This window comes from Bacillus rossius, chromosome 11 (genome assembly GCF_032445375.1).
Source record: "Bacillus rossius redtenbacheri isolate Brsri chromosome 11, Brsri_v3, whole genome shotgun sequence".
Taxonomy (NCBI): Eukaryota; Metazoa; Arthropoda; class Insecta; order Phasmatodea; family Bacillidae; genus Bacillus; species Bacillus rossius.
In genome coordinates, this window is record NC_086338.1 from 50,108,237 (window position 1) to 50,132,545 (window position 24,309).

The 24,309-nt window shown below is 35.3% G+C and overlaps 1 protein-coding gene across 1 annotated transcript; it reads right to left on the bottom strand.

Moving 5' to 3' along the window:
* Positions 1-541: 541 nt before the first annotated feature.
* On the bottom strand, positions 542-23,737 carry LOC134536940 (nuclear hormone receptor HR96). Its single transcript, XM_063377049.1, has 6 exons — positions 23,147-23,737; positions 19,037-19,857; positions 16,725-16,944; positions 13,562-13,768; positions 12,156-12,365; positions 542-11,590 (listed from the first exon to the last, which is right to left on the bottom strand). Exons 1-6 carry the CDS (start codon positions 23,318-23,320, stop codon positions 11,390-11,392), a joined length of 1,833 nt encoding a protein of 610 aa, XP_063233119.1. The 5' UTR covers positions 23,321-23,737; the 3' UTR covers positions 542-11,389.
* Between the last annotated feature and the right edge of the window lie 572 nt (positions 23,738-24,309).

Below are 24,309 nucleotides of genomic sequence, written 5' to 3' on the forward strand. Positions count from 1 at the left end.
GGAGGGGGGGGGGGGTGCAAGGCCTGCGGAGTGCATGACCTTTGCCCGGCCCATGGCTGGCTGGTGTGTGTGCGCAGTTGGAATTGTTGTAACCGTGCTGTAAAAAGAAAATTAATTCTTGTTCTATTATGGGGTCAGTAATGAGATCACGGAACCTTGGACCAATTGCTTCCGCCCTAAACCAGAAGTGGGGGGCAGGGCTTGCGGAACGCACGGTACCACTCGACCCGTGGCTAGTTCGTACACCTGGGCCCTTCCACAGAGCGAGGAAGTTAAAGTCGCAACTCAATGCTATGACTAACACACTTTATTTTATTTTGGAAATCAGCTAACTGTGAGAGCAACCTGACAACCTAAAAGGCATTTAACTTTTTGAAACAAATCTTGACTACCTTGATTTTTTTATGTCATTGGTTGCTGGTAATATGCACCATAGTTTCAGATTATCTATTTTCCAATAGGGAACAACAAAAACATCAGGTTAAAATGCTTTATCTCTTGTTTCAAAAATTAAAAACTGCGTAGCTAAAAAATTAGAGTGTTTAAAATCATAACTTCAGTTTTAATTGCAAAAATTACACACGAGCACACACATGCACATGTGCTTATGGCAGCCATGCTTATTTCATTGCTACCTACCAACATAATTCAACATTGTCAAAAAATTTTTCCAAAATATAATATTTTGCAATTACATATACTCAATATGCCACTTCGTTAATACACCATTCCATAAATTCTGAACAATAAAGTCTGTAAAATAGTTTTTTTTAATTCAAGTCATTATGTTTAAGAAATTTCTGTTTTCTTTATATTTAAAACTGAATTTTTTCTCAACCACACAGTTTTTTTAGTAGCCATATTCTGCGTATTCAGTTGCGCCCCCCTGACTTATTTTTGGATCTTGCAGGCCACACTGCATAGAGGCTGGTAGGGCATCCTGTAACCCAGCCGAGATGGGACAGAAGAGCAGTGGCCACGTCTTCAGGTAGATGCACATTTTACAGCGAAGAAAACACAGGGTCATTAGTCGTGAAGGAATCAAAGGGAATTGAACTAAGGTTCGTTAGAACAGCCGGTGTGAAAATAAGGTTAACATTTTAACATCTTGATTGAAAGAAAACATTTACCCCGTTAAGAATTTAACACTGTAAGGTTAGCTGAAATGCATAATACTCATATAAAAAAAAAACTATCTTTAAAATGTATTTTAACGTTTACTATGGTGAAACAATATATTTATTATCAAAGTAAAGAAAATGGGAAAATAGTTACAGGCAACACAGCAAATGAATTACAGGTAACATTGCTTATCTAAATAGTTACTTAATAACGTGATGTATATACCCAATACTGTACAGCAAATATTACAATTATACTACACTGTTATTTTTACATAAAAGTAATCTAAAAATGTTAGCAATATCTTGCTGTTACATTGAGTAGTTTACATTTGTACATTTTTCATAGAAAACAACACACTTCGTGTGATGATGTGTTGCTAAGAATAATTATACAGGTACAACAATGTTCCTGTGAAATATACTCCAATGAAGTCCCTTCAATCCTGAGTACCCTTGTGTACATTTAAACATGAACTCACACAGAAAAAAAAAAGGGTGCTTGTACTTAGGTATGTGCGTGAGAAGTTATACTTATTTGGCATCATTAAAAAATAGTTTTTAATTGCATGCAAATAATTCTCCATGGTAGCGTTAAACGTTTAACGCAACCTTGTTGGAAGTCGCATTAGAAGTATAACTTCAAAAACACAATCGATAACAAAAGCTCTATGATTAATGATATGTTTCTAAGACAATAATTTATTATAACAGCAACTTAATCAGCAAACCTCATAACCTTACCCTTACTACTGGTTTATAAAATATGCATATCTCATAATCTTAGTTTTAATTATCATTAATCATATAAATAATACTAAGGGAAGAAAACAGACTCTTTAGTTTGCTTTACTTTAAAATCATACGTAAACACTTTACGTTAAGAATCCAAATGAAAATTCTAAACATTAATTAACTCAGGAGTTATGAGGATTTCTTCAATTTTTTTTTTTTAGACAAAGTTAAGAGGTTTGCTAAAATGGAAATTTTGTTCAGTGTCTACAGAAACCTGATGAACATATTTCAGGACATTTTAAAAATATTTTCTACAAATTTTTTTTTTACATTACAGGGTAATTTCTTATGTATAATAAACACAATGAAACACAAAACAAAATATATCTATTATTTGCAAGAACATGCAGATATTAATGTTATAAAGTGTAAAAAATTTTCAGAAATAATTTTTACAATATTAAGTAGTGTGTCTCCAGATAGTTACACACATTTAATGTGTGGCTATAAGCTGAAGTGAGGCATAAAACCCCAAAATGCAAGTTAGTGAAACACTGCTGGAAATTAAAGTTTACCAGACTTCCAGCACTGTTACCATTTGTTTCGCAACTTTTAGTGAATTTCTTCAGTTATTATTACAGACCTGCAGACACACTTGGTGTTTCAAAGAAAATGTTTTTCTCAAATCGGAGAGAACACAGTAAACAATTACGAGTAACTTGAAGTAAACAGGTATGAATCAACTAAAAGTGTAGTTGGCACGGTTCATTAGTTACGCAGACAACACAATACCACAGCACAATACGAGATAATTGCCTCAGTACCACTACAAGCACCAGAATCTCATTTGTCACCAGTTGTGGGCAAATACATTCATTAACATTTTCCAGTAATATAAAAAAATAATGAAAATTACTGCACTGAGTCTATTACTAGCGTAATAGGCAGAGAGACGTACAATCAACAGGAATAATTCAAAAAACTATTTCAGAAGTCAGTAAATTTATTTGAATGCAAAACATAATTCTGGCAAACAAATAAAATGTTAAAAATAAAATTCTGCACTGCTGATACCCAAGAAAATTATTAATTTAAAGAAAAAGCATTTTATATATTGTGAAGGTGATGAAGTGATGTATTTGAACAACTCTTTGATTACTCAATTAGGGGTTCTTTGGTTTTTACATTATACACATTAGAAATAGTATAAAAAATATATATATGTTTGCTTACAGTATAATACTATACAGTATACACATTACCATAATTAGGAGTGCTGCAGTGTTTTAGATTTTGTTCTGTCCAATCCAACCTTATGCCAATTTTGAGAAAATTATTAGTCCATGCTGGTACTTGAAACCAAGCAAGAAGACTGTTTTAATAATAATGCTAATCATAAACGTGGTCAATTCCTACATTTTATGTCTGGCCATTGCAAAAAGAAAAAAAGAAAAAGAAGAAAATAATGAACGAAGGTTTGCAGTTTAACTAGAAAAGCAAGTTTAGAAAATTATTTCCTACATACAACCTGCCAATACAAAATATGTATAGTACACAGGTCAGAAATAAAACAATTCCTGCACTCATTACTGGTCACATTTAAAGCTTATATTAGGACCAAGCGAACTGCCTTCATGGTGGGCCCGTGTGAATACTATATTTTTGACGAGATGCCACTGTCAAACTGAATATTTAAAATATTCACAAATTCAAATAAAATTGTGAATATTGTCCTCGGTGAAGCTGTATTTCACTTAATTGACAAAATACAGAATTAAAGTTAAAAAAAAAATCATTTAACATTTGTACTTTTTCATCTGATTAACCAATTGAGCATTCATAAAATCAAAAGGTGTGCCACCTTTAGATTGTTTTAAGGAATTAACTTTATTCAAAAGTTAGTGAAGCTCTTATGAATGCAAAATTTGAATAGAGTAATTTACGTCAAGCCATAAAAACCAGTGTAAATCACATATTAAGTAGGGTGCTCATAAAAACCAGCACATTTTTGGTTATTTGGCATACATTCAATGATTTAACTGCCTACTCACATGATCGTTTCAGAATCATCTAAAAAACTGTCCTTGTGTTATGGACTGTCAACCGTTCAAGCTGTTGTACATGCAAAATAGTAAGAGTAGTAATTAAAATCAAGCATTCTGATTTGTAGAAACTACATATACATCATTTTTGTTACCAATTTGATGAACAATTGTAAATTCAGCACATGATTTTTTGTCGTGGAACTCTGACCAGAGTTACAATTAACTGCAAGAAAAAGATTTATCTACTTGTAGAATACATGGTGTGCATGTTTTTAAAACAGAATTTATATTATATGACAGAAGCACAACTTCTTTTGATACTTAACTTGTTTATTTTTGGCAAAAAAAAAAAATATATATATATAAGTAACATGTGTTCCTCAAATATTATAAACCTATCAAAACCTTTTCCAAAGAGAGCTCATATTACTTGGTTTTATGCTGTCAATTCGCAAATTGATGTCACTTATTTTTGTCAAAATGCTAAGTAAATTATGCCTTCTGTAATTAAACCTATTTCAGGAAATGGAATGATTGAAAATGCAGTTTCATGTGATTTGTTATCAAACCAATTTAAAGTTCTTGCTAGTGTAACTGTAGTCTGTATTTAAACTGTAAACTCTGTTGTTCACATTCCTGAATTTCACATCCATTTTATAAATAATCCAGATTGGTTTGTTACTGATAAATTTAACTTTAGACAAAACTGTATTATCTAACATTGCAAAGTACCTAGAAACCAATGAAAAGAAGCATGTCCTATAATCACGCGTGTAGAAAAGTCAGAAACTCTGCAATTATTAGTATTGTAAATTCTTGTTTTCTTTGTCAGGACTGTAATTTCTTAACTGTTTTTTTTTTACTGTCGTATTCAGAAAGAAATATTTCACTAAGAAACGGAAAAACGAGACTGTGGACACAAAAAGGTGTTAAAGCCTCTACAGTGACAGTGGTCTGGCCGTGCAAAACTGAGACAAAAACTGAAATATAGATATATAGATTTGAATTCTTTTCTCGTTCAGTTTGTAAACTATTTGTGTTTAAAATTTTCGCTGTGAGGCTCCACTCTTCCAAAGGGAGGTGACTGTAAGGAAATATAATTTTAGAGGATTTATTTAATTTCAAATCCGTGTAGGCATTAGATTTCTGCAGTTCCAAGTCAGCAAAGCAAGACTCAGTTTGTTGCTTGCATGCGAAACCGCTGCCTGTGTATTTCACTTGCACCACGGTGCGTTGTTTGATGATTCTGACAAGTTGCTTGGTGGCATAGTAGAGTTCAAATCAGTTCAGAGAGTATTTTAATACACTTTTTTGAACTGTTGTTGATGACTAACTCCCGAGAAACCTTATAGGCAGGCAATTATTGCTCACTAAGATCTCCTTCTATCAAACATCAGCATCCTTCTTCCTCAACTTCTTTTAGTCTAATCACACACTGGTGGGGTCAGAAATTTCATTACTCCACACTAAACGAAAAAACATCCAGGCACTGTACAAAAGGTGTCAGAAGTTCGGCCTATCACACTCCTACATGCCCTCTTTTTGGTTCGTAGAGTTAACCGTCCACTCTTACAAAAAAAAAACTCTGCCTTTAAGAGAGTACTTAAATATGTACTAAACTGATCCGTAAATATCAAAAATTATTAGTGTTACACACAAGCTACAAACAATAAATACAGACAATAAAAATTCATCTTTTGTGGTCACCGTAATACAAAATCTGCAAAAACATTAACCTCCTGCCTTATCCTGTTTGAGTTAGAATACTTTAAAACAAAAACAAACAAGAGAAGCAACAACAAAACAGTTTCTCTAATTTTGGGTAAGGAAACCTAAAATTCAGTTTTAACATACAATAAATATTAAAACTGAAAACAACAATGTCAGTGCACTAAATAACTTAAAAGTACCCAGTATTATATGTCAACGCTAGTTTAATGTACTGTTGATGATTAAATTTTAAATCATACAATACAAAAACATGTTTAAGGATATGAGACAGGCTAAAAGGCAATATGTAGTCGCTACATACTTATAACAGGTAAGCAAATTAACAGTACTATTTTAATATCAGACATTTAAAGTTTCATAAAAACACGAAAAAATGAGTGTTAACCCCACTAAAAAATAAGAAACACGGTTGAAGGTACTAGTTGCAACAATTATTTTGGCAAAAATATCATTACATAAGTAATCAATCAACAATCACTCCTATGAAGCATCATTAAATACACACAAACTAATTTTACACTGCAGAACTTACTTAGAACAAATACCAGAACCATTATTTGGTACTTAAAATGATAATGTGATTTCATAGAAATTACATAAAGTGGAGCCTGTTACAAAAATTTTTTACTTCAACTTCATTCTAGTCTTTACATGGTTTCTGTATGATGTTCATACACATCATGAAGTAAAAATTAGGGCTAAGATGGTGCCAGTTTTCACCAATGCTCACCGATGTTGACACTGTGTCGTTGATACTGCTACTTCTCATACAGGTAACTACAAATTATAATATATTAATAATTAATTTTAAAGCTCTTATATGTATTAATAATATGAAAGCATAACTTAATAATTCTCTAGCTCTTAGATAAATTCTCTCAATAAATATGACTAAATTTCAATTTGTTTTTGTAAAACAAAGCTTCCTTTTTCCTGAAGATATGAAAATTACAGATTTTTATAGTCTGTGGACAGCAACTGAAATTATTAAGATGATTACCACACTGGCAAAAACAATACTGGCCGACTGATACTGCGGTGCCTGAATCAGCATCGGCTCAGCTCAATGCATGTAGTATAAAGTTTTGACATCTCGCAAATACCATAAATCGCAGGCTGCGGATGTCCTTGGCACCAATCTTATGACTTATGAAGTTATGAGCACTCAGGGAATTCAAAGGTCATTTTGTTCTCTCCTCCGGTCTGACCGGTGAAACATAATGATGTAATGCGTTTGAAAAACACTTCCCTTTTTTTTTAGTAAGCTACTCAAAATGCATTCACAATCTATTTTCGCAAGGGAAAAAAATATATATATTATCAAACATAATGGGATGCCTACGACATTCAAGTGTGCAAGTATTTATTCAAAGCCCTTCAACCTAGGCTTAAAATGGGCATTTTTAAACGCCTGTTATCTGATATGTAAAGCCCTACTTTTTTAAAGGCAAAAAAAAAAAAAAAAAGCTAAAATACTACTGACTAGTAAATGCAGGTAGCGATTGTCTAGTTTTATCAATGCAGCCAATTATGTGAACTGACTAATCAACAGAAAGTAAAATAACGGAAAATCAGAACCACTCTATTCCGCAAAATCGCAACACCGAGAATTTTAACGATACAAAAATACTGTTTTATGAAACTCTACTTTTAATTTCAGTATTTCAAATCTTGTACAAATTGATACTACTTGGAAACACAAAATTGTATATTATTTTACGTTTCCCCTCCCAAACATCTCAATGATCAAATTGTTGTAGCTGTCGGTGGCCTATATTTTGCATACACCTATTGTTAACCAACAAGAGCCATATTGGCACATTTGAACTAACGGACATTTATCCTTTCTACCCCTCTCCCGCCTAGTTAGAGGGACGAAGCCACACACAGAAGGAGCAACGCACCCCAGGTCGCTAGACAACAGAGAGATCAATCTGCCGCTTGTCGCATTGCGGACATACAGGAAGCGGCAAACTTTGTGCAAGTTTTAAACTCGCAGTGCCTGACGCACGGACTGGCGGTGAAGATTCACAGTAACCTACGACTTAACACGAAAACACATCAGTGAAAAGTCTCTTCACTTCACCTCTGCAGTTTAAAATCAAATATTAAAAACTCTGCAGAGGATTATTTATAGGGCCAATGAAAAATGGTAAATAAAAAAGGCCCATTTCGGTGAATAAAAAGAGTTATTTCGGTGCCAAATTTCGGTGAAAAAAAAATTGTTTAGTTAGAAAAAATAACTATTTCGTCATTATAATTTTATACACATGTATATGTTTGATGGAATAATTGTTTTATTTGGTCGAAATTTATCAAAAACAATGTTTTGAAGTACATTCACATCTAAAATTTAGCACGCTGCATTTGTAATTTAAATTCTCAAGATTACATACAAAAAAATCGGAAACTGATCATAAACGTTAGTGGCTCAAGTCCATTTTGACTACCTATCTCTGAAAATCAGCTATTATATGTTTCCTGCAAACTAGTCCCCACCAAAACACTGTACTTATTCAACAGTACAGAGTATTGTTTTTTTTTTTGTTTACTTTTTCACCGCCTCAACTGCGTGTGCGGTATTTGTTCATGTATATGTTGGCACTCTTGGCCGGCATTTATTTTCGTGCATTGCCGTGACAACTACGAAAATAAATAGTCGCCTCGGCTAGGACGCCCAAATACAACAATTAACATTTTGAAAGTTATGATTTGATTGGCTAATATGGAAGTGACGCTATTTTTCTGGACTGCGTTTGGCCGATTCAGAGAAAGGAACAAAGATTGAGTTAAGGCCTATCGACGATTGCGTCACCAGACGCATTTGCGGTCAGCAAAATAATGTCATTTTTGCCGTTTTATGGCCTTCTACGTCTCGTAGGAACGTGTGCGACGACGGAGACTGAGTAGGCGTACGTCTGGATGTAATAATTTTCATTCGTGAAATATATGGTTCTAGAGTAACTTGACGCTTAGTTCCAGAACCCGATGCTTTGTTCACCTTGTGCGATGCTCTAAATTTACAGTGTTTTCACACGTGTATTTTATTTTCCAGTCGACTTGCACATTACAGAACTTGCACATCATGATGCCTTTTTCTTTACTGATTACGTAAAATCCTTCAGCTCTTTCGAAAACACAACTTTCGGCATTTTATACGCTTATCCAGTGACCACGGTAATATGACCAAAATGACACAAAAACTTTCAACGGAAAACGATCATAGATGCGGAAGAGAGACATATTGCATCCACTCGGAAATAAAGAACTTAAACTCGACAGACACGCACTCGTGAAAACAAAATCATAGAACATTTCGACACTCATAACTACCAACGCCATCTGTGATTTGTCCACCAGTAGCTAAAGTGATAATGTTTATTGCCACGCTCTACTCTATGGGTGCTAGAGAAAAACAAAAGCAAAGATGGCGTCTCACATATAACCTCTTGGAATAATAAACGTTTTGTGCAAGTTCCAGAATGATTCAACGTGATTTTTCGCGATAAAAAAGGTTAATTTCGCGCGAATATCGTGATTTCGTCATATTTCGTGAAAAACTATGGATTTCGCGCATCACAGCAAATTTCGTTAAAACGAAATGCAGTATATTAACGTCTTATCACTACCAAGTAAGGTTATTTGTATTACACATCATGTGCAAGTGATTTTTTTAAAATTTCGCGATTTCGTCATTAACGAAATTTGACTACCCCTAATTATTTACCTTTAAAACTGCAAACAGTTCTTCATAAAAAATATTTGTACCATCAACAAGCTGATGTAAAAATATAATCCATCAATAAAATGACTATAAATAAATTCAACATTTCTGGGAAACTAACATTTTAACTATGGCACAATAATCACCAAGGTTTACAGCTCCAAGGTGATTCTCTCCCCCCCCCCCCCCTCCACAAAAAAAAATTGTCCAGAAAACCAAGAACAGCCTCTAAAATAATGGCCAATTTTAAGAGGATTGACTAATTTTCTGAAACTAGGAGCCTTAAAAAAATAAAATTCTAAGCATGATTTAACATACATAACACATTAACATTTAATACGTAGAGCTTAACAAAAACAATGCTAATTTAAATTAAAAAAAAAAACTATGTATGTGCTTGCACTGTTGACATACACCTTCATGCCATTATAAATTCATATTTTTTCCTGCATTTTAAAGTAACCAAAAGAGATGGGTCGAGTCTTGGTTTATCGAGTCGAGCCGAGCCGAGTTGGGTCAGATTGACTCGACTCGAAAACCGAGTCACATATTTTATCAAGTTCGAGACTCGAAACATGTTTCGAGTTAAGTACCAGCATCATGACATTATAGCACTTTATTATGGGTTGTCTTAACGTTTTCGCCAAGTCATCAATACAGCAAGAATTGATAATGACCTTCAAACAAAACAAATCCCGTGCAAACCTACGCTTGCCCGCTACCGTGCTACGGCGCTATACGGTACAAGTGCAACCAAACCTAGGCCTACCTTCATTTATGAACGTGACGTCGTAACGTGATTTTGTCGATAGTGGCTACAGTTTATAGGACAAAATTATGTCACATGACCATTTTATATAAAAAAAACTTGGAAAAAAGTGTGCACTGTTTTCATTTTGTTTTACATCCTGTGTTTACTTCAAATACAGTACCGCATTTGTTTACAAGATACGTCAAAGTATTTTCACTGAAGAAAAATTTATGCCAAAACGCAGATCACGTTTATTGTGCCCAGTTTAAAATAACTCATATAAACAAGAGATTTCCGTAACCTAAAAATAAACACTAAATAATTATATTATAATATTTAGTAAATAACATCCAAACCGTGAAGCGTGAAAATGGTTGCGTGTTAGGCCAGCCAGCCTTGCATTTTGGAACTAAATTTAGCTGTGTTCCGCTACGCAGCGCTGCGTGTCAATAACGTTTAAGATAAATTTACTTTCTTTTTGTTTGAATAAAATATTATAATAACGCTCATGCATTTTATTTATTAAACATATTGATATTCTTGTAGTTGTAACAGTTCCGGGCGAATAATCTTGCCGCGGAAAGTGTATTTACATTGAGAAGTTACGTAACTCGACGTTTGCAACACTGACTAGTGAGAAGCCAAAAACGGCATACGAATTTCGGCAAAAGTAAATACTGATACAAATATTAAGTGGATTGAACATGGTAGACCACATAAGCTTAGTTTTTTAATATTTAAATAACATAATTATATGCTAATAAATCATTTAAAATATTTAAATAACATAATGATTTGCTAATTAATAATTTAAAATATTTAAATAATGCAGATATGCATCTTGGATACACAATTCTTATATCAATGGATGCGTAGTAATATTTTATTTATCATATTTGATGCAAAAAAAAAAAAAATATGTAACTTGAACTGACTTGACCTCTTCAAAATTTTTTTGGCTCAAACTCGATTTGACTCGAAATATGAATTACTAAACTCAGCTCGACTTCACTAGAAACCAAAAAAACCTCAACTCGTCCATCTCTAGTAACCAAGACACCAGAATTAACTTTAATAAATGTCTAGCATGGCCCTCTTAGGATACAATTTGTAATAGTTCATCATCTGTTACCACAACAGAAAATTCCACGCGCAGAACGAGACCATTTCTGTTCTGTAGCGGTTTACCTCGAAGAAGCGGTCAGGACCGACTGCCACCAAACCAAGGCACGGCAACCGAGCAGGCACATACGGAGGAAAGAGCCCCCCCTCTCCCCAGACCTCAGTGGGGCTTCAGGTCGAATATCTCGATGAGCAGGGGCTCCACGTCGCGGGGGTTCACGTCGAAGTACACGCGAACCAGGTCGTCGTTGAGGTGGTGGAGCTCGGCTATCTTCTGGATGAGCTTCAGGAAGATGGAGCGCGCCTCGCAGCCCCCGCACACGCTCTCCAGGTAGCGCCTCAGCAGGTAGTAGTACGAGTTCTGGGGGGGGAGCGCAGCGGACACATCAGCAACGCTCCTACCGCTTTCTTTTACTTACTTACAATTAGTCACGAATATTAAATATTTTAACATAGAGTGTAACTTTTATTTCACACTTCAAAGGAGTCCAAGAAAAAAATTGATGTGAAATACAGTAAAATGAAAGAAATTAAAAAAAAAAAATGTATCTGGCAGTGCATCTTGAACCAGTAAAATCTTTTCATTGCAGTGCAGTGCAGGAAAACACACCATTTGACAAAAGCCACATGCAGCAAGAAAGCAATATCTCATGCATTCGAGAGCAGTTTAAAAAGTTAAATAAATATTAGTCAACAATCAAAAATGGATTATTTACAAGAAACAAATTTAATTAATGATTAAATTACATAGCAAAGAAATTAACGTTCTAAATTATACAAAGAAATTACTAATAATTATTTGTTGCTAAGATGGTTTCAATTTCCCACTGTTTACCAGGCTTTTAAAACTTATTTTTTTTTTTTTTAAATTCCCCAGGGTTTCCCAGGGTTTTTCCCCCGGCGGAGCGAGAGTGGGACCACCTCACCTGCTCGAGCTTGATGACGTCGTGGTGGACGACCCGCTGCCGCTCGGGCGTGAACAGCGAGATGGCGCTCAGGATCAGCATGATGTTCTCGTCGGCGCGCCACTTGGGGTCGAAGGTGCGCAGGAAGCGCCGGTGCTCCTCGTAGATGTTGCCGCGGGCCTCCTTCAGCACGTCCACCTTGACGTTCAGCCGCGCCTGCGAGTGCGGGATCTGCCGCGCAAACACAAATTTTGACATCTGCTTATTTTTAGCTTGTTGTATGTGTTTGCACAGTCCATATTTTTTTTTGTTTATTACCGAGGTTTATACACAACGTACCGAGTAACCAGCAATGGTGAACGTCCAAAAATTTTTTTAATTAAATCTTACTTGTTGCAAATATCATTCAAAAAACTTAAACATTATTTCCTGTTTTCTAGCATAATAAATTTCATATTTGACTTTTGGTATGGCCATTATAGCTAAGGTCAAAATTCAAAAATAAAAACCTGAAGGGACCATAATTTTGTCACTTTTCAATAATGAGGTTTGTAATAACCAAACTATTACAAAATTTAATCCCAATTTTTTTTTTTGTATTTCTGAAATCAAATTCAAATCAAGTTTAAACTTGCACACAATCTTATACTGCATCAAATGTACTGCTTTTAGGGTTTAAAAATACTATTTTAGGATGGTTACTCCTGTGGCTGAAAAAAAAAATAAAAAAATAGAAATTTTCTACTGTTCCACACTTATAAGGATTAAATGCACAAGGTTTAGGCAAAGGTTTAGAAATTACCTACAAGAAGACATTCTACCAACATATTGTAAGAATCAAATTGATAAGATTTTTCTGCAACTTACAATGAACCGAAGTAATGGTATCAGTATTATTTCACTGAAACTTCACATTGCTTCTTTACATTAATCTGAGACATTTGTTATAACCATCCTTTACTACGGTGATTAATGTGAATAGGACTGGAAAGAGACAGATTGATCTAATGTTCAACAAACTCTGCTCATTAATACTTATTTTAATTGTTTTGAACATAATATACATTATTATAAATCTGTAATATAACTTTAAATAATGCTAGCTAATGTATATATTGTACATATGTATATTAGAAATAGTGTATATTTAATCATAACCTACACATGTATTTCATAAATTTTGTAACCATGTTGACAAGCCCTATATTCAGAGAGCCACTGCTCATCAACTGAGTCTATTGGGTGCTAAGAAAATAAATAAAATAAATAAATAAATAAATAAATAATTACTACATGTAATTGTTACCTCGAAACAAAAACAACTTTGCGTAACTCAATAACAAAACTTCTGTATGAAACAAACGACTCGGCACTACAACTCAGTACGTAATTTCTAGGGACCGTGCACTGGCGTCCCCCGGACAGACCTTCCACTGGTCCTTGTCGGGATCGTAGGTCATGGCGCTGCGCAGGATCAGGATCTCCGTGCAGCCGCCCTTCAGCAGCGCCACCTGGTCCTCCTGGCACATGTTGCGGAACGCGCTGATCTTCTTCGAGGTCTTGATGAAGCGCCGGATCGCGATGGCCGTCAGGTTGATGACGTCCACCAGCATGGGGCTGTGGTCCGGCGTCGTCTGAGAGCGTGCGTGCACACGGGAGCCGGATTAACTGTACTGCGTTTTTAATGATTAACTTGGAATATCTGCTCCTGACTGGCATCCTTGCCAAAAAAAACCCGCATAGAATCAAGATTAAACACGACCCGTATTACACCTTTACAAACTGGCAACATATAAGCACAATTAGAATGAAATAAATAATTGCCATTGATGAAAACCTAAATGCAGGAACGTACACAGAATTTCATTTTGGTGGGAGGACGGGGGATAGAACTGCTTTGCCTCATGTTTTCTTTTGAATGCTTTCCTTTTGTTGGTGGGAATAATAGATTTTTTTCAGGATTTTTTTTTTTTTTTTTTTAGGATTCTGGGGGAATGATATATCCCCCCCTCTCCTCTTGCTTTCGTCCCTGTATAAAATAAAAGTTTCCTTTGCTGAAATTGATTTAATATATATCCCAAATGAATTATTTTCTCAGTTAATAAACTATCAAGAAAAGTCAAAAGTCTGACAAACTACTTAATACCACCATTAAAATATTAATGTAGTTTTCAAAGAATACTCTTTTAAAGATAACGTGAGACTTTTTTTTTGACAGGTGCTACAAGGAGGAGAAATTGGAAGCTGAATATCGTAACGTAATAAACTAAACAAACAAATAATCGTTAGACACAAGATCAGATAAACATGTATCAATATTCAGCTGTCAAAGTCGAAATGTTCCTTGCAGCACCTGTAAAATAGTCTCACCTTATCTTGAAAAGAGTGCATGATTGTTTTGTGGATCAGATATAAACAATTAACACATTAAAAAAAAGTGTAAAAAAAAAAAATCAGCTTTTTAATAATAATAAATATCATGGTCAAAAAAAAAACAAAAAAAAAAAAAACAAGCACCCTAATGCAAGAAGTAAACAGGTTCTGTTTGAAGAAAAAAATACCTGGTTCATTGGTTAATACAGGGTTTTAAGATGCATCACTGCATGATGAAGATCAAGTCAAAGGGACCTCCAAGATTCTAGTAAGTTCCGAAACACAAAGATATTGATTGGGTGCTAACAGGGAGTTAGGCCCTTAACAAATTACTCGCAACATGAGCGTGATGCCTCAACGATAACGGCCACAGAGGAACACTTGGTTCAGAGTTCGTTGCGAGCCAAAGCTACTGCAGGGTTGCTGTGATGAACGTCCATGGTGTATGGGTTTATTGTCTTCATTTGGCTACACCTGTTATCTCTACCTCATCTTACCCTCGGTTCTCTACTGTTATCATTGACTTTAAAGGATGGAACCTTGCACAGTTAAGCTTAAGGGGTTTTCTTACTTAGGAGCCTCCACCAAATGTACACAAATCTGTAATCGAATTTCCCTAACTTTTTCCTGAAAAAAGTTTCAAATTTCCCGAATTTTTTTTGAAAACAATTTACATATTATTCAATTTTCTTAATGGAAAAAAAATTCAGACTCTACTATCACCACCGAGGGCCTCGATATCCTTCTACTTTCTTTGTTTCCTTTTTTTTTATTTAACAAAACTAATTGAAAAACTTATTAATACCAAAAAAATTAAGAATGGTATTATACATTAATTCTGTATTTAAAAAAAAACAGGTTTTATACAGTCATTAGTTCAATGTCTTCATTTTAGTCAAAGATCTCAATACAAAAAATATTTGTTCCCTTAGTGGGGAATTTCCATAACTTGACAGAATTTCAAGTATATGCCCTCACCAATTTTCACTTTTCCCAGACTCTCCAGAATGTGGACTTCCAGCACAATTTAAATACGTTAAGATGTGATTCTGTGACATTTCACAATATCGCTTGTTAGAGTTTCTGACCGACCTGGTAAAAGCGATCCAAGAGTAAAATTACACGAAAACACTGCAACATTATACTGGGGAAAATATATAAATGAACCCTTTTGAAGTTATAATCTACATATAAAAATTAAAAACCATGATAAAAAAATATTCTTGAATATGATTGTACTAAAAAAAATTATTGCACCACAAATAGTCAGAACCTTTTTTTTCTGTGTGTTCCTTCAGTTTTTAAACTCATAACGCTTAGAAACACAAATAAAAAATTTCTATGTAATGTATTTTTTGTTTGAAAGTGATATTGTTTAACGGAGGCTGAATCACTAGTGAAAGAATTTAACAATAAAACCAAATATTAGTGGATACCTGGATTTGCAAGCAAGTTAACACCCTTAAAAAATATACAGCTGTCTCAATTTACCGAAATATGACAAAACCAAGTTTCCGTTTTCACATTAACTGGCCAGAAGCGACATTACCGGCAATGACTATCAAAATATTTGCTTCAGGACCTATCTGTTTTGAAAGCCTGAAGAAAATTAAACTTAAAAAAATATCATTTACTGGTCTGGAATAATATCACTTTGAAAATTATACCTCTCGACTAACTGAACACCAAGATAATTTTCTCGTTCTATCTGTTTATCTATCAGAGTATTTGCGCACCTGAGGTTGCCGCGGTCAATATAAGATTGATAAGCCGAGAGACTACACTTCTAATAAAAAAAAAAAAAATGGCAAATGCGGCACAATCTGTAACTTATCTTCTCCTCACAGGCAAAAACAAATATTGGTTCAGCCAGGGGCGCAACAACTAAATTTCCAAAGGGGAAGAGGGGGGGGGGGGGGAATATACCTTTTTTTATAAAGAATCATCATACCCCTTATTGAAGCGGGGGGTCCCGGGGGTCCTCCCCCGGGAAAGATTTGTATTTCAAGGTGGAAAATGGTGCTATTTGAGCAGTTTTATCATCTACAAAATTGATTACACAGCACATTCTTTGCCCCTGTTTGCCCCCCCTTCAAGGTTTCAGAGGGGAGGGGGGGGGGGGGGGGCAAAATACCCTTGCCCCCCCCCCCCTGTTGTTGCGCCCCTGGGTCCAGCGACAGGGGGACGCCCTTATCAGCACCGGGAGGGGTGCCGCACCTCAAACCTGTAGTCGTCGCCGACGAGTGCGGAGAGATCCTCGTCGAGCGGCTCGTGAAGGGCCCTGTTGGCGACCACCAGCTCGCTCAGCTTCGCCTGCTCCGCGTCGTTGAGCTGGCGCGAGCTCTGGTGCGGCTTGGCCAGCGAGCTGTACGCCTCGAACTCCAGCTTGATGGCCTCGCTCAGGATCGACTCGATCGAGTGGGGCGCGACCGCGATCCTGCCGCACAGACATCACGCTCCCCGTCGCTATCGCAGCCTCTCGCTCGAGTGGAACTCCTTGCTCGTTAGGCACAGATAAGAGATAAACCGTTAGCACCCTTTTATCGAACAAAAATATAATAACTGAGAATAGTAACAATGCGCGTCAGATCTCAAAAAAAAAAAAAATTTCAATTGAGCATAAATTACACTATCTCACAAGTCAATCAATCCTTTTTGACAGTTCAAATAACAGTGTTCACATGCCAAAAAATAAATTACTCTTATAAACCTAGCCTCTCTTAAGTCTACACACATATATATATATATATATATATATATATATATATATATATATATATATATATATATTTATTTACATTTTCAATTACACTATTGACATAAAAATGAATGATACTTATAAAGTTCACTGCGCAAATCGATAACTCTTTCAGACCAAAAAAAAAAATTAAATTGTAGATACTTTAAATAAAACAAAAGAAATATGGTTGCGTCAATCGTTAGCCATCATGAAAACTGAGGACCAGACAAACACAGGCAGCATTACACAAATCCCATAACATTAATGCGGCTTCAATTCTACCTATCCCCTGCCGCCTCCCCTTCTGGGCCGTTACAACTAGCATTTAGCATGCTGCACTAAGTACCTATTTCCCTCCTGCCGTCTTTCCATTTGACCGCTAGTGCATGTGTTGGAGTGGCATCGCCGCTGACGCACTCTCCTTCTCTACTGATTCCCCCACCACGTACCTAACTATTCACCTCATGCGATCGGAGTTTTCATATCGCTCGAAAATTGTAGCCCCCTTTAGCACAAAAATTTCACATAAAAAATTTGTAAAAATAAATCAAATATACCATTCAACAGTCTTGCTTCTGACAATTTACCTAAGATAACCCAGCTTTATCTGGCAATCTGACATTTTCTCCCTGTTCTCATTGGACCATTTGGCAACATAACATGTACTTATAATCAGAACACATCTCAACAAACATACATGACATACAAACTTGACTATAAAGTTTTTTTTTGCAGAATATATATTCTGCACTGTTACCTTTTCCATCAAAATTATGTAACCAACTAACTCTGCCAGCCTGCTAAATAAAAATAAATTTGTTTGATAAAACATCTAACTGATAGGTAGAGTATTGCGTGTGATATTAAATATATCAGACTGTGCTTCAATTTAATACAGCTGTTTATATCCCTTATGTTTGTTTAATGATTAATAACAACAAACAAATTTATGATAAAAAATATTCTGTTTTAAGACATTACATAGTATGACGAATTACTGATACGTTTTTGTACATATATATTGTAAATTTCCCTGAGTCTTCCAAGTTTTCCAGATTTTTTTTTAGTTGCAGGAACCCTATAACCATAACACCTTTGTGATGTTAGGCAAAGATTAAGAAAACTTATGAAATTAAAAAAAAAATAACAGTTGGAAGTATGTCAGAATCAGAAAAAAAAAGTATATTTAGCTAAGTCACACTACACACATTGGATAAATGTTAGGTATGCCTAAAAAAAAAAACATTACATAATTGTGAGGATCTGATCAGATTTGATTCATGTTCATAACTTAATTTGCTCCACACTTCGGAGTTCCACAGAAATGTAACTTTATGGAATTGAAATCACTACTAGACAATAGCATACTCAAAGAAAGACAATTTGTTTTTGGTTTATATTTAGGTTCCCTACAATTAAATGAAATTTGTTTTAGCTAAATATATTATAATTAAATACCATTAAACTGTGCTGTTACCTCCACTAAGTGGACGTAAGCTGTGTTGTTGCACATGGCTGATTTCTACGGTACAGAAATCTGCACAAAATGCTTCTGTTGATTATAGAGCATTAATATCAAAAATATATATTTAACTGTACTATAACAGAAAAAAAAAATATTTATCCAACATTGCTACAAGGGAAACTTAAGAAAAGAAACTCAAAGTAATATTAACAGTATATGTACGAGCTACGAAATGACAACCAAAGTTGTGCATAGGATCGTTCATCCGAAAGTTGGTTATAAAAATAGTGAGAAGACAGTGCATGTTCGTGAAAGGGAGCTCACCGCTGGACATCCTGCAGAACTTCCTTGGCAGCCTCTCTCGTCGAGCTGTAGCCACTCCAGAAGTCCCTCACGCAGTTCTGATCGCCCCCGCTGCCTTCGGGTGGCGGACTAGACTGCCCGCGGCCCGCCGGGGAGTCTCGGCGCGGCGAGTGCGGGTGGGAAGGGGGGGGCCTGGCCTGGGGCGGGCTGATGAGCGACGACAGGAGCGGGGTCCGCGAGGAGTCGTGGCCGCCCCTCGCCGGCGGGCGGGACAGGCAGTGGGCCGGGGCGGTGATGACGCTGACCGGCGCGGCGCGGCCCGTCGGAGAGAACAGCTCGGCCGTCTGCGACCCCGACATGGTGCTCCCGGGAGGCGACGACGGGCTCGGGACGCTCGTGGCCGACGCGGGCGACGGGAAGGACTTCGCCGCGTGGTGACTTGTCGCGTCCTCCGCATGGCTGCTGGAACACTGTCTCCCCGAGTCCACGTCGCCGCGCTCCTCGGGGCCGTCTGAAAACTTTGCCTGCTTCGGCGGACTTTCGTACGTGTTTTCCGACTCGCACTGACTCGACACGGACGACACGGATGCATTGTTGTCCAAATACTCGCAAGAGTCCTCTGCGTACTCTGTCTTTACCTTCGAGGCATTCCTTCCGTGCGAGGAACACTTGAGAGCCCGGTTCTTTTCAATTTTTTTACGCTTGATCACTTTGTCCTCCTCCGACATTATGTAATCTTTGCGCATTCCCACATCAAAACACTTGGTCAGCCTACATTTCTGACAGAATCTTCTGGTGATGGCAGTTATTTGGCAATTTCCACTGAAGGGACACCGAAACTCCTACAAATAAAAAAACAACAAAAAAAATTACCCACATAAAAAACACTATGTCAATTTTAAAAAAACACTGAATCATAATGCTGTTGATTGGTTCTTTTTTTATAGATATAATAGTGAATTTATGTTTTGTGATACTAATTAAGTGATAAAATTATACTCTGTAGTTGCTATGAGAGCCAAATATATAAACACATATTTACATTATCTTTAACTTATATATATATGATAAAAAAAGAACATATAACTTTAAGTTACAAAAGGAATAACAGACAAGTAGGCACTAATTTTTTTTGTAAAAAAAATCTTAACATGGTATATTAATAGCAAAAATAAATTAATTGGCTTTTCACACAGTTTTAAAATTGCAAGACCCAAACTTTTAAATATGAGTACAAAACTGTTCAATATTCACTTGGAAATGAAAAACCAATTAGTCTTGGCCCCGTCCATCATCTAATGTAATTTAATAATTCCTGTCTTTTTGAAAACATCCTAGGCTATCTATATTCCAAAGGATCATACGATCAGGAATCTCTCATGCAGAAAACAGTCTCTGCTAAGCTACTAAATTACAACGGGAATTGATAGATAATTCATAATGAAAGCCACTGTTCTGAACAAAAATAAAATGGTAATTTTTTTTTCAACTTCCTCACATGTTTAACGATTATTCACTCAGAGGGTGTTGTGATACTTCAAAACATTTACCAGCAGTTAACCATTTTAATGAGTGGTGAGGTTAACCTATTGCATTTACTGCGATATTGACAGAATGGTCGGTTAGGTAAGGCTAGCTAACTGAAAATACTTTAAATTGGTGTGGATGGTTGGTTATGTTAAGTTAGTGAAATTTAAAATATACTTAAAAATTGTGTCGGTCATTAGTTAGGAATTACAAATATAAAATGTTGCTAACTTCACCTAACAAACCATAGTAACTCTTTGTGGCATTTTTAAGGTAGTTTACCAACCGTTCATACAATTTTAAAGTACATACTTAAAGTACTGTTCTTTAAATGACTCATGAAATAAAAAATAAAATAAAAAACAGGCGTAGGAAACCTACTGTGTTTGTCGGTGGTGTTGTCGTGTTGTTCATTATATATATGTTTATGTTCATCGTTGTGTTCGTATATTTACTGCGCTGTCCATGTTCTGTTGTCTGCCTGCATTTTCTTTTATTGTTACAACTGTCTTGTCTCGTTAGCCCACTGTGTTAATCTGCGCTGTTATTATTATTTTAGTAACTTTCTTACGTAGTACTTTTACAAAAATTAATAATTTAATTTAAAAAATTTTTTTTTTTTTGAAAACTAGGAACGTTACAGTATTTACCTTGAAAACAGCATCTTCATATTCCAACTGGTTTCTGAGAAATCACAGTTTATAGCTTACATTATAATACCTCTATGCATTTAGCCAACACCCCAATTTTTTTTTTACTTTATTATATATAGCGAATCAAATGATTAAGAAACGTAATGTTCACATCAGTCCGTTCCGAAACCACGTTTGTGCATTTTCGTTACAAAATTTTCAAATTTGTTAAACCGTGAGTATTGTCATTTAGATTAGGTTAACTCCATTAAATATATTTTAATAATTTGTGGATGGTTGGTTAGGTTAGTATAGCTACATTAAAAATACTGTAAAATATTTTTTATGGTAGCTTAGGAAATTCATCAGCATAGTAACCAGTTCACACAAGTAAATGCAGAGGCCCCAATAGATACGAAGTTCACTGAAGATTACTGAAGTTTGCTGCACGCAATAGCAATTCAGTATAGCATATGTCACGGGATAAATATGCGCATGAAAGGTGTTCATGTCGTCTTTCATCGTGCATAGACTTATGTTAAAGAGAAATTAAAGAATGGTCGAGCTACATTAAAAATACTTTTAAAAAAAAGTGTGGATGGTTGATAAGGCTAGTATAGCTACATTAAAAATACTGTGAAATCATGAGAACAGTTGGTTAGGATAGGATAGCCATATCATAAATTAGCAATTCCTAAGCAACCATTAAGAATATTTGAAAGTATTTTTAATGAAGCTATACTTACTTAACCTAATTGACCATTTTCGATATTTGACTTGAACTCTCCGAAACATAAACACACGGACCCAAATAAGAAAGCAAAAAATTGTGTCGGCCGCATCAATGCACAGGTATTTTAATGTTAACATTATATAAACAGTGTTTTCTCAGAAACCATTAGGAATTTAAAAATGCTATTTTACGGGTAAATAGAGGAACATCTTTAATGCTAGGAAAAAAAGAACCTTTTTTATGATTTCATTATTTTATTTACGGAAAAGCCACGAGACAAGAATTTTACCATTATTTTTTCATGACTAAATTTCTTCAACAGAATTCTTGAACTGTCTGATATTTACATTTAAATGTGGCGTATGTACACAAAATTGTATTAAATATTTAAAATGTCGCTAACCAAAACAAACTAGCTACCCACATTATTATAAGTATTTTTAATGTAGTTAGCCTAACCTAACAAACCATCGTCAAGATTTTATGCTATTTTTACTGTACCTAACATAACATAACCACTCTTTAAAATGGTAAACTACTTGAAGTATCAAAATGACCTCATACATAATGATTGAAAACCACGTCAGTAAGTAAAATAAATCACTTTGGATCATTTATTATAATTTTTTACAGAAAAAGGATCCACTTCAGTGTTAGTAATTCTGAAGAACCACTACCCTAATTAAAAAATATTTATTCAAATTAAATCATAATTCATTATCATATAGGTAACTAGTTTATGTCCAGGATCTATTGCCATAGTAAATTAAAACCGCAAGCATCATGTACCACAGGATCAGTGTATACAGGATCATGCCATCAGGATCAAGGGATAAACTTGGATACACAATACAAACTTTTACCACATTAATATTATGTATTGTCAAATCGTTTGAACGATTGGTTTGGAAATGCCAACATAAAATGTAGCTAACTGATCTGAATCAAATATTTTCACCATTTCTTAGTATTTTAAATGGACCAAATGTACCTAACCTAACCAACCAGTCTCGTGATTTTAGAATATTTTTAATGTAACTAACATAACCAAACTTTAAATGGTAAAGTACTGGTAACCTACATGAAGTATAACAACACCCTCTTAATGATTCCAATGAATATCAGGAAGTAAATAAAAGTACTTTAATATTTTTTTCAGGAAAAAAGAATAGGTCAAGAATCAACAAACCAACATAAAATGCACATACATATATTACAAATGGCAGGACCGCATCTTACCTTATTTTTCAAGGCATTGCGCCTGAAAAACGCTTTGCAAGATTCACAAGTAATAGCGCTGAAATTGTAACCTAAGGCTCGGTCTCCACATACACAACAAATCTTAAAATCCACGCTCAGTCTGGCCTGCAAAACGTTGGCAGCACCAGACGATGTTTCTGCAGCACCATCCATGTGGATATGTTCATCAGATTTCAGTTACTTAAAAAGTGGTTACTCAATTACTGTAACTAAACATTGTAATCTACTTTAAAATTAAATATATAATAATCAATATTGTACAACATAGCACCGTCATTTATTTCTTTCTTTAAATTGCATTCAATCAACATAATTAACTTCTATTAAATCCTTCTTAACCTGTCACCAACGTAGAACCTCAAATTTGAAATGTTTATTTAAAAATATAAATCATTATATCAAAGTTGTAAATTCAGTATCTACACTCAAGCAAGACACATCACACCACTAATCAGAATCACACTTCACTCATCACTGACGTAATGGTTTTTCAAAGAAAATCAACGTAAGTTATCAGAACTGTTTTTATGTAAACATTTTTTTTTGCAGTTTGATCATTGCTGGCAACAAAAAAAATCCTTCATATTATCTGTTAAACAAACAATCAGTGTCACCAATAAAATGAAAAAAAAAAACATGTGCCCTTCCTTAATCCACAGCCAGCTATACTTAATACTGATCAAAATATTGTTAGAATTTTCGAACCGGTCACACTTTCAATACATTATCAAATAATCGCTCAGGAGAAAATCACCTAAGTAAAAAAAAAATTGAATTCATCGTTATTTTATTACAAAATCAAAACAAATGTATGACATTGGTGAAAAATTATTGTAAATAAAAATACAAGCGTTTGACAAGGTGCTGCACAGGAGGGTGATGGAAAAGGTGGAGGGGTTGATAGAGGACAGGAGGGCGGTAAATTGGACAGGGGACTTCTTGAGGGACAAAATCCAGCGAGTGAGAGTGGGTAAGGAATGGTCAGAAGAGGGAAATGTGACATCAGGGGTACCACAAGGCAGTGTCATGGGACCCCTGCTCTTCCTAATCATGATGAATAATGTAGCGGAGGGGTTGAAAAGTAGTCTGCGGTTGTTTGCGGACGATTGTGTGCTCTATGAAACTGTTGGGAAAGGGGCGTA

What these genes read in the sequence shown, in the direction of transcription:
- LOC134536940 (XM_063377049.1), bottom strand. Translation starts at nt 23,320, where the DNA reads ATGGATGGTGCTGCAGAAACATCGTCTGGTGCTGCCAACGTTTTGCAG. An exon ending in GCAATGCCTTGAAAAATAAG is followed by an intron (nt 19,858 to 23,146) that starts GTAAGATGCGGT and finishes TTTTATTTGTAG; the next exon opens with GAGTTTCGGTGTCCCTTCAG. An exon ending in CCGACAAGGACCAGTGGAAG is followed by an intron (nt 12,366 to 13,561) that starts GTCTGTCCGGGG and finishes TTTGCGCGGCAG; the next exon opens with ATCCCGCACTCGCAGGCGCG.